Source organism: Typopeltis vanoorti, chromosome 25, assembly GCF_054136105.1.
Source record: "Typopeltis vanoorti isolate ZY-2024b chromosome 25, IOZ_Tvanoo_1.0, whole genome shotgun sequence".
Lineage (NCBI taxonomy): Eukaryota > Metazoa > Arthropoda > Arachnida > Uropygi > Thelyphonidae > Typopeltis > Typopeltis vanoorti.
The window spans coordinates 20,674,041-20,686,193 of NC_143573.1; the positions used below are offsets into that span (position 1 = coordinate 20,674,041).

The 12,153-nt window shown below is 35.8% G+C and overlaps 1 protein-coding gene across 1 annotated transcript in view; it reads right to left on the reverse strand.

The window, feature by feature from the left end:
• Positions 1 to 556: 556 nt before the first annotated feature.
• The window catches only part of LOC150092594 (thimet oligopeptidase-like), a 329,903-nt gene continuing 318,306 nt past the window's right edge, over positions 557 to 12,153 (reverse strand). The window contains exon 16 of the mRNA XM_090414823.1: positions 557 to 764. Coding sequence (XP_090270949.1) covers positions 681 to 764 — 84 coding nt within the window. The 3' untranslated portion in view covers positions 557 to 680. The remainder of the gene's footprint in view (positions 765 to 12,153) is intronic.

The following is a 12,153-nucleotide window of genomic DNA, read 5'->3' on the forward strand; positions in this document are numbered from 1 at the left end:
TAGTACCATGAGTGGACTAAGAATTTTTCCCCCTCTTTCTCTTATTAATTCATTTCATTTTATTAATGCAAATAATTTCATTGTTCGGTATTCTCATACCGGACAATGAAATTCATCTCTCACCTAAAGACAATCACAAATGCCCATGGCATGATTCAAACCTACAGCCTGTTTGTCAGTTGGAGAGCAGATAATCTAATCACTTGGCTAACTAGTTCAGCATCTTATTTTATCATTTACCATAAAAAAGTAAATGATAAATTTATTACACGAATGTAATTTTATATTTTTATTTTAAGCCAATCTAAATGATGGGAAAATTGCACTTCTGTGCAACTATTTAAGGATTAAATAAAATTTATTCGAAAAAAATTATAGCTAGAATTAAAGTATAACTATAGATATTTCACTGGCTGCTTTTCTCATATTAATAAGAAAATAAGCTGCAGCTAAGAAAATGCCAATTATTTTGCACTGCAATTTCATAAACTAATTTTAGTCTCTGAAAAGTGAAATTTGTGAATAATGAAACTAATGATCCTCCAAAACAGTTCACTCAAGTGCGTAAATCAACAGTTATTTAATGTCCTGATTTTGTAAAGTAACACTTTTCTTAAAAACTTTCTTCTCATGGTGCAGTCATATAAAGTTCATGGTTTATAGTTAATTATTCCTGTACATCATACTTTGAGTCCTTTGCTAATCAGGAAGGCTTCTTGGTTAGGTTCTCGAGTAAGGAAGTCTTTCAACATATCTGATGCATCCTATAAATATTAAAGAAAAAGTAATAAAACAAAATTTTTATCAATCAGTTCTTTCAAATATATACCTGTTTAATCTATATAAAAGTAGCTAGTTGATGCAGCAAAATGTGCTACAAAATGGCACTATTACTTCAATTCTAAGAATACATTTCTCTATACTATACCAGAATTATGACATATGGTTGATGTGTCATAATTTTGTTATCACCAGAAGCAGTAACAAAGCGGCTAATAGTAATCTCCATGTTTTAAGAAAATATTAAAAGTGATGAAGTTGTATTTCCTTTACGAATGCATGATCTGCAATGAAATAAGTGGTTTTGACAAAAGAAATTCTGCCCTGATTAGTCAATCATATGAGATTTTATAAAACAAGAAGCTATATAGAGTTCGCCCTAGAATTTAGACTGTTAGAAAGGTGACATTACCCCCCCCCACACACACACACACCCTATCTTATATGGAAAGCTAATGAAATATGGCATATTTACAAGACCTTACTTCTTACATTTTTCACAATGACATAATTATGAATCAATTTGAACAAAGTGAATTAGCTCCATATTCTACACATTATATGAAGGTTATTTTAGGGAATTTGCTTATGCTCTATACAGAACACTCCTAAACAAATATGGGTGTGAAAAGTCTAAGAGATTGTCATACTTCATTTAAATCAACAAAGAATCTTTGACTGTGACCAGAGAATGTAGTAAAAATATTAAAATAATTGCTTGAAATTCTGTGTTCTTATTCAATTGTTTAACCTTATCTTTATTCTACAAAATGCCCTAATCACTCTAGACAAAATACAGCATTAAAGTATAAATGTTTTACCTATTATTTTGTTAATAAGTCAGCAGAAGTCATTTATTAAGTTGTTCTAAGTGACAGAACTGTCGATAAGGTTTTAAGGAGGATGTTGAAACAAATCTGGAGATATAAACAAGTTGCTGTTTATATTTCCAAAAAAGAAACAACTTTAACTTTCTTCTTGGGTCAGCTGTCCTCCATAATGACCTGAAATATTCATGTAATTTTCTCTCTATTCAAACCTTTGGCAGGACCACAGTCACAAATAAGACTCATTCGCTGTCCAATTTCCCACTACGCTCATTATTTTCGATTACTGCTGTCCAAATATTGTATCATGTAGTTATTTATCAAGTTTCTTAGCTGCTTTTTCTCTTGGTAACATAACACCCAATTATATAAAGCAGTTTTTCATTAATTTATCTGCTCACTCCACTTCTTTTTAATTGATACTTCTACTGATAATGCATATTTTCAGTTCCACTAAGTTTGAGGTCATTTCAGCGACTGGCTTTTCATTTGTCCTAGTTTCCTGATGAAAACAGCACAACATTGTTTAAGTAGACAATGGCCCATCATGTCGTACCATCGTATTTATTTATGGTTTCAGCCAATACAGATTATGAATTGTCTAAGTCCTTTTCCAGACCATCCTTGTTCATTCAAGTGATTGGTCAGATTTATAGGACAGAAAAGGTAATACTGTGCCATTAACAAAGTAACAGCAGTAAGCAAGGTATTAACATAAATAAAAAGCTAATTAATCTTATGTACAAGTATAGGATTTCTGTATTAAATTTCAGATATCCCACAAATTAAAAAAATAAATGAATTGAATTTAAGTTAAAAAGTTAATAATATGGTACTTGTGGAGCTGTTGATTAAATGTTTATTTTTGTATGGCATCCTGCTTAGATATTAGATATTAATGTATAATTATAATTTGGTATGAGCTGTCAAGTTTTGAAAGGTTTGTGCTCTCTGTATGTAGACAAACATTGTTTATGAAATATGTTGTCAATTATAAGAGTAGCAAAAATTAATGATGTATTCATGTTGCATGGATGATTAAATGAGCTTACTTCAGTACAGAAAAGATTGTGAAAGGAAGGAATGTTCTCAACACTACTTGTTTCATTTTAAAATGATAATTAACTAAACTTTCTTAAAATACAATATCATTTTCAAGCCCAGCTGAAAGCAGTAATGGTAACGCACAAGAGTGAACTAGAACAGAAGTTGTTCTAATATATTTCCAAGCATGCACAAAACTGTAAAGTACATTATGGAACATTACTAAGTTTTCAGCTGTTGGGAGTAGGAAAGATACACAGAAGGAGGAAAACTATTGAACTTCTGTGCTTTCAACATATGAAGACAAATTAGAAGAAAAGTTAGAAATGGAATGCCGAGAATAATGCTTGTATAAAGAGATAAGTGGGAAGTTTTTTTTTAGTAGTCATTGATTCATATAGGATTTATTTCAGTTAAAGCTGAAAAGAAACTTTATTGATTTCTAGTTCACATAGAAATGTGCACTGTAAAGTTTCTCTTATTTAATATTCTCAGTCTGATTAGTGATTTCTAACAGTTCATATGATTTTATTTATTTCTTCAGATACTTTCATATACGAGGGCTGTTCAATAAGTAATAAGACTAATTTTACTGTCCCGAAACCACTCATCACAATATTAATTTCTGTGGAATAAAGAAATATTGCTGTCTGTATTAACAAAAGAGGTTGATAGATGGCATATACGAGCTGATGTGCCAGAGTGTCACGTGACTAAATGCAAGCTTGTTTCGGCGCGCCTAAGAGCCACGACCAGTCGTTGAAATGGAAGTGTCCTTGGAACAGCGTTATGCGATTAAATTTTGTGCGCGTTTGCAAAAATCGACATCAGACACTTTTAACATGATATGCAAAACTTTCCACGATGAAGCAATGTCGAGGGCTAAAAATACAGTCTCGAGAACTCAGTTCCAACTATTGTAATACTACAGTGAATTTTCCTCACAATTGCTGTAAGTTTTGCTAGTTGTGAGAGGAGATTTTCTAAATAAAACTGATTAAGAATTGCCTACATTACTATGAAACAGAATTCGATGATTTTGCTAATAGAAAAGCAAGAAAAATAACATTTCTGAATGTTGAAATTAAAGTTTTACTTCAAAAATAAACACAGTGTTTTCATTTATTTCCCTATAAGTCATTTTGACTTTTTGTAGTATTTTTGATATGTATTGAGAGGGGCAGCAAACGCTCTAGCTACACCACTCGTTATAGTTGCTCTCATATAGAGAGCAGCCTTAGTTTTAATCATGTCAGTCCTCCTGTGTGAATTCAAGAAGGAATATAAACTTCTTTAAGAAGTAAGAAAGACAATGAAATTCCACAAGTTTTTACCATATAGGATAACTATTGGCTTATATAACTGAAGGGAAGCTTGTGTGGTTAAAGTGCTTCTAACGTTTGGAGTTTGATTTGAAGATAGTTAATAGTTGATTTGATGTATATATATATTTGTTGGAAGTTTATTTTTCACTTGGTTAGACTATAATAAATTTAGTTTAATCCTTTATCGAGGTGTGAGCAAACAAAGTTTGCACCTGAAAGTATCTTCAGGACTGAGGTAAGGTAGTACAACACCGGGTAACTCGTTGCAAAGGTGGAGCAAGCTAACATCACTCCTATCTCAGTGTCTCCCATAATGCAAAACACATCTCCTTGCAGATATGTCTAATGTTATGCATTAAGGGGAGGGCCACTACTCAGACTAGTTTCGCCCTTTATTGAGGTCTCTTCAGTCAGAGCCAGGCCCGAGTGTCGATACCAGGCAGAAGCATTAGCAGGTCATCTCCTCCTATAGGAGCTGCCAAACGGTGTGCCACCTTTGTGGTGTGGCCCTCCCCTTAATGCATAACATACATATCCGCAAGGAGACGTGTTTTGCATTATGGGAGATACTGAGATAGGAGTGATGTTATCTTGCTCCACCTTTGCAACGAGTTGCCTGTTGTTGTACTACCTTACCTCAGTCCTGAAGATACTTTCAGGCACAAACTTTGTTTGCTCACACCTGGATAAAGGATTAAACTAAATTTATTATAGTCTAACCAAGTCAAAAATAACCTTTCAACATCTTTCTCTGAATCCAGAGTAATTTAATAAAAAGGCGGCACACCGTTTGGCAACTCGTATAGGTAGAGTTGAACTTGCTATTGCTTCTGCCTAGTATCTCCATGTCTGGGCCTTGCTCCCACTGAAGAGACCTCAATAAAAGTCTAAACTAGTCTGGGTAGTGGCCCTTCCCTTAATGCATAACATTATACATATCTGCAAGGAGATGTCTTTTGCATTATGGGAGATACTGAGATAGGAGTGATGTTAGCTTGCTCTACCTTTGCAACAAGTTGCCTGGTGTTGTACCACCTTACCCCAGTCCTGAAGATACTTTCAGGTGCAAACTTTGTTTGCTCACACTTGGATAAAGGATTAAACTAAATTTATTATATATATTTGTGTTCTTTTGCAAATTAAATATTTTTATTTTGGTTATGAGATGTTTGAAGACTCAATCTTTTAATGGGTACATGGTTATTGGATTACATGTGAGATTTCCTGGAATATGAATCTGTGTACAAGCTAGAGTTGAAGTATAGTTACTGTTTTCTTTTTATTCTGAATTTATGAGTTTAAACCAGAGTGTGAGGCAGTAAGTAAAAATACATACCCCCCCCACACACAAGGCAAAACTTTTTGCTAACATTGAAAGGATAGTAGAGGTTGCTGTTTTGGAGAGTGTGGTGATTTGTGGTAGCACATGGTTTCTTGAATGTGAAGGAGGAGTATAGTGTACTCATCAGCAAAGCTGTGTATTGGGTTTATAGTTGCCTGAAGTAGGTCACTGATATACAGAAAGAAGAGAGTAGTAGAGAGGACAGAGCCTTGTGGAACCTTAGCATTAGGTGCACAGTTATAGGATAAGGAACTCTCAACTATTACAGAATACAATTTGCTTAAAAAAAAAATTAAATAAAACAGCTCCCTGGTTTTCCATGTCGACATGAAACTCCTCCCTTTCCCCACAGGTACATATGGCCATCATCCACATTACCACTAGCTCTCCTTTTAGGTAACAGGTAAAATCTGATTTGCTCTGATGATAATGCTCTCACTATAGAGAATAACTAATACCTTCTTAACCAATGGATAAAATCTCAAGCAGATCAACACACACTAAAGCCTTTCTCTTTGCTTCTCTTCAAGAATTTGAACAGGGTAAATGTGTATTGATAGTGCTCATTCATATAATATTTTTGGTGAAATATTTGAGGGATTTAGTGTGTGTGTGTGTGTGAAAGAACTATTGGAGTACGTTTTTATTTTAGTCACTTTATAAATAAATTATTCAAGGGAACCGGTGGTAAACAAGTTAGCAGCTGCTAACTTGTTTACTACTGGTTCCCTTGAATAATTTCATCTTTCAAGGGTTTTCATCAGATGTGAACTTTGGCTTCATTCACCTTGTGAAGTACAAAGCATGTTGAAGGTATTCCTTGGATTACATGAATAGCAGGTCATTGAATAGTGTGATTGGATCAGGAAAATGCACAGAATGCATTTTTAATAAAGGTGGATGAATTGTTGTATACAAACAAACAACTGAGTGAAAGTAGTAAAATGTGGAGTAGCAACATGTAAACAGGAAAAAAGTTGCAAAAGAATGGGAGTGCTCTTGTGAAGTAAGTAATCGAATACAGGTATGTATGTATGTATTGTAAACAACTCAGAGGGAGAGAAAGAGAGGAGAATGAAAGAATATACATAGAATTATAGGAGAGATCCACCCTGTAGAAATGGAAACTGGTAAACAAAGAGAAGAAAGTCAAAGAAAGCAAAACAGTAAAAAGAGAGAAGAATGGTAACAGCATTGATGTGAAAATGACTGAGGATATTAGAAGTAAATTGGAGCCACTGAGAAAGATTCAAATAGCACACTGAGATAGATGACTGGGAGAGGGGTCTAGATGTTGAAAGCATAATAAGGAAAATGCTGGTAAAAGAGAACATCAAGATGAATGTGGGTAGTATAAGGTCAGAAAGCAGCATGGTGTATGTAAACTTCATATAGTGAAATAATGTTAAGACAGGCCAGTGCTGAAGAAGTGTATGGGGGTGGAAAACAAAAGAGGGTCATGAGACTGTGGAAAAGAGAGGAGAGAATGTGCAGAAGAAATGATTAGAACAAATGATTAATAAGGAAGTGTGAATGAGGTAGCATGGCATTTGGACATGTTGCCAAGATACAACAGCAGGGTTGAGAAAGCCAATGATTATGAAGAGCAAGATGTGTTGGAAGAGTGCACTTAAGTATGTGGATAGATGGTATAAATTTGAAGGTAAGAGAGAGAGAAGGAAGTTTACTGAAGAGAATATTAAATATGACATAAATGGATATACATAAAAATGTATACAAATGCAGCACATGCACAGATGGGATATCAAGGATGCCCCATCTGATATTATGTCTCTAGAAAAGTTTAAGGTTTTGTGGGGGATAACCGTAATCGGCATTCTCCTGGTAGATGTTGAATGAAATAATTTTTCTGATTGTGCTACTGGTGCTGCTTCAAGGAGATCTCCTAAATACAGTTTCATTACAGATTTTGAAAATCCTGCCAACGCTTCCAAATGAAGAAGGGTGACATTTTTCCAATTTGACATTCATCTGTTGAGGGTATGTTTAAAAACCATGGTGTATTTTTTCCAGCTTCCGATGTTTTTTTTTTTCCTTACTGTGGTTTGCAGTGGTTGATTTCAGGATCCATAGATAGAATTATGGATTCTGAACCTGGTCAGGGATTGTTGAGGGGCCCTAATAAACAAGTTGATGAAAAATTATTAAATTTCAGGAAGAGCTTGATTCAGTGCTAGTGATCTCTACCCACCACGGACCCACACATGCATGCATGCATACTCTCCAGTAAGCCCACTCAGGAATGGAATGCTAGGGCTACTCCAGATGCTATATGGGCACCACACCTGTTTCCCAGACTATGGGGGAAGGAGACCCATTGAAACACCCTTGACTCTTGCAGACAAGTGCACTAGGCTAGCTGATCCTGGCTGGGGCATCCAAGACCACCCATCTTGCCAAAGTAGTGTGAGATTACAAGAATTTCCCCTTTCTGGATGTCTATGGGTACACAATGCATGGGAAACATGGCAGCAAGGCATTATATCTCATAGATGGTGGTCTGGAACATAGGATAATAAAAAGGACTCAGGAGAACTATAGCAAAGAATAGAGGAAGAAAAGTAAAGAAAATGAATAAGAATGAAAAAGCACAGTACCATCGCTGAGATTTCTCCCTCCACCTAGAACAGATGGCTCACATGTAGGGTAAGATATGAGAACAGGTAACATGACCGAGACATAAAAGTTAGTCAGAGAAGACTATCGGGCACGTAAATGAGAGATATGGCATTGAGTAACATAAGGTGTGAGAATGAGAGATGATCCCAGGAAAATGTATGAATCAAACAGGAAACAAAGGATTTTTTGCACAGCAAGTGGCAAATGAGTGAAGATGTTACTAGAATGGGTGATGAATCTTAGTCAATATGTTGGGACCTCACCTTCTAGGCATTAGCGAGACCTGGTTATCAGAATCAGACATACTAATTGGTATCGAGTGTAAAGGGTACACTATTTTTAGGAAAGATAGAGAGGATAGGGAAGGGGGGTGTGACTTGAATCCAGATAGAGTTCAGACCTATGATTATAGTACTACTACTAACAGTATTCCAGGTGGCAGTGAGTTTGAAGCCATCTGATGTGAGATGGAATCTAACAAGATCAATTATATAGTGGGGTATTGTTACAGACCTGGTGGATTGGTTCACAGTGATGAAGAAATCATCATGGGAGACTTTAATTAAGTTAAGGGGATAATAAATCCCGTATTATTTTACAGCCGGGTACGAAACTCAGAGATTGAAATCTAAGAGTTTCATGCCGAAGAACTATAGGCGAGTCTAAGCGTAAGTCATCACTTGGGTAGTACAACACTATGGCAACTCATGTCAAAGGTGGAGCAAGCTCCGTCATTATCCTTAATATTTTCTCATAATGTAAAACGCAACTCCTAGGAGATGTATTACTGTTTTACATTATGAGGAGAGGTCACTACCCAGACCGGTTTCGACCTTTATTGAGGTCTCATCAGTGAGTAGGTAGACCTGAAATACCAAGGTTTAAGTGAACCAAACTTACATATATACAGGGTGTTCGGGATAAATTTGACATATTTATAATTAATTATATTTTTCCGTAAGTTACATGTATTAACACACACTTCTCTTCATTTAAAAGTTTGGACCCTTCTTCATTCATATACAAGATGTCAGAAAGGATGGATAGCTGGAACCCACCTGAATCATGGAAGAGAATAACTTGTATCATGATTCGTGCCCACCATCAAAATAAGGATATTACGACTGCTGCCCAATGCTCCCTGAATACAGTAAAAACAATCAGGCATGAACTAGAGACTTGCAATGGTGACTACGAGGATGTAGCAAGAAGAAAGATCCCTAGCAGACGATCTGATTGCGTTCGTACAGCAGAATTCCTCGCAAATCTGCAGGAACAGGTGTTGAAGAACCCTGGCATTGGAATTCGGGCTTTGTTCGTGGAGTTGCTAACTGTAGTCAAGCCCTGGATAACAAGGGTAGCCAATGGTAGGCCGTATGTATGGCAGCAGGATTTGGCCCCTTGCCACACCTCTGGGAAAAGTCAAAAATGGTTGTCTGAAAATTTCTACGACTTCACCAGTCCAAATGTTTGGCCTCCAAACTCCCCAGACCTTAACCCCATGGATTATTTTGTATGGGGCGCAGTTGAAAAAGACACCAATCGCACTTCCAGTAATACAAAAGCCCAGTTAATGGATAAAATTAAAACAGTTTTTGCGGCCCTTCCCAGGGAGACTGTAGCATCAGCTTGTTCGAGGTTCCGAAGCAGAATTGAAGCTGTGATCGATGCTAATGGTGGTTATTTTGAGTAAATCTTGTTGATAGTATTGTAATTAACTCTGCCTGTAATGTTTTTTTGTCAATTCATTAAATTTAATAGATACAAAGAAGATTTTCTTTTTCCTTACGAAACTGTCAAATTTATCCCGAACACCCTGTATATACCCTTACTAACGAATTGCCAGACCGGTGTACTCATATATTATTATTACTACAATAAAGAGCCAAGAGGCTATTTTTTCAGCGATATAAATTAAGTTAAGGGGATAATAAATCCCATATTATTTTACAGCGGGTACGAGACTTTAATTATCTAAATATTGACTGGGTAGCAGTAAAATCTCATGAAAAAAAAGGAAAATGTATATATTGATCTATTGCAGGGCAACTTCCTCAAGCAGCATGAGATAGTAGGAACTTGAGGTCAAAGAGTGTTAGATTTGATTATAGTGTCAGAGGGTGTTTCAGTTAAAGATATAACTATTCTGCCTATGGTTGGTGACAGTAATCATGCGGTACTCACTTGAGAAGTGACTAAGCTTATGAATGTTCCATTCAGAAAACGTTATATTGTGACCAATTGAGGAGTATCCTGAGTTCAGTGGAATGGGCTCAGTTGCTGGATGCGAAGAATATCGACAGTACATGGGAAGCATTTAAACAATACTTAAATGATGCAATACCAGAATATGTCCCAAGAGTTCGAAGAATAAATAGGGTGGGAGTCAAATAGATGTGTAATCTTATTAAGCAAGAGATTCATAAGAAGAGGATTGGAAGGAATACCATGTGCATAAGGATGAGGTCCATTATGAATATTATAAGCAGCTGGCTAGAACAGTCACAAATGTTGAAAGGAAAGCAAAGTCTGAGTATGAAAAGAAACTGGCTCTGTGTGCTAAAGTATCAAGAATTCTATTGATATTCTACAAGTAAAAGAAAGAATGAATATGAAAGAATAATTCTCTTCTGTATGCAGAAGATGTTCACCTAATGAGTGCCCATTTTGTTAAAAGCTATCAATCTGGCATAGAGGTAGCAGTGAGCTTAATGCTCACTGCTACTCTTCACTGGATGAAGAAACTCAGATGTATGAGGACGAGGGTATTACAGCTGTTGCACAAACTGAATAAGAATTTAGCAACAGGTACTGATGGATTATTAGCAGCACGTATGCTAAAAGAGTATTCAGCTGAACTGGCTGTTCGTTTGGCCAGGCTGTTTACTTGTGAAAGGGTTTTACAGGATTTCAGTTAATAGAATTTTTCAATTTATGGAAGGTGGAGAAAGTACAAGCGGGCATTCTTGGAATGCTGAGAATGAATGCCGGTAAGAAGGCAGCAAGGGCTAGATTTTTCTCTCATAGGGTGGTGTGTGATTGGAATCGATTGCCATTGAATGTTGTAAGTGAAAGCAGTGTGAATGAATTCAAAAATAAGTATGATAGCTGGTGCATGTAGTATGTGGCCTCCCTTGATGATTCCCAACTCCCTGGAGGTCTCTCTTAATAATAATATAATATTTCAAGACAAAGTATGAATGTGTGTTGTGGTTTGCAGGAGTTTGGCCTGCTGCAATGCGTCTTCTGACCCCATGGAGGCCTATAATACTAAAAATATATAATCATTCCATATGTCTGTGGAACTTCTGAAAAGGTAGCAAAAAATCCTAAAAACAAACAATATATATATATATATAATCTGAAGAATACCATTAGAACACACAAAAAATTCGCTGCATAAAATAAAATCAATTCCTACTACCACCACTACTCTTTCCTGTTATTTATAAAGTGCCCTGGAGGTGCAATCTTTTATACGTGCTTTTATGTTCAGAAATTATAATTCTTACAGGATAGCCAACATTTAAATTTCAGAGCATAAAAAGGATACTATGAGTCTATAAATGAGCACAAAATGTATTCATTATTAAAAGTGAGTCATCTATGAATAATAAGTGAAAAGGGCAAAAGAGTATGTCAGAGGTGTTACATGAGAACTGGTGATATGCATATTATTAGGGAGACAGCAGTGTAGTGAATGTTTGTAAAAAAAGTGCAAAAATATGTGTAGAGACAATAACAAGAGGAATACAGAAATAAGAGAATGTGATGTGAATTAGAAGAAAATTAAAATGAAAGAGATGATGAAAAATGAGGAGAATAGCATGATGGCTTTGAGTGAAACAATGTTTATACAGAGTCCTTCACACAAAAAAGTAAGAAAAGCATTAATGAGCAAAAAACAGTGAGGAGACAATACAGTTTGGTGATCCATCCCAGAAGCATGTTTGATGAGTGTAAGATGAAATCCTGGTGTGAAGAGTAAAGATATTATTAACAATGTCAGCTTTCAAAAAGGAAAGGTAAAGGAGTTAATAATTTTGGCTGTAACAAATCATTTAAATTGCAAAAATATGGAATGTGTGAAGATATGAAAGAGTAACGTAAAGAATCAAAAAAGTAAAGTATGGGAGTAAACTATAAATCTTTTGCTAAGGCATGATGGGAGTGAATGGAGAATGTAAATGAGTGA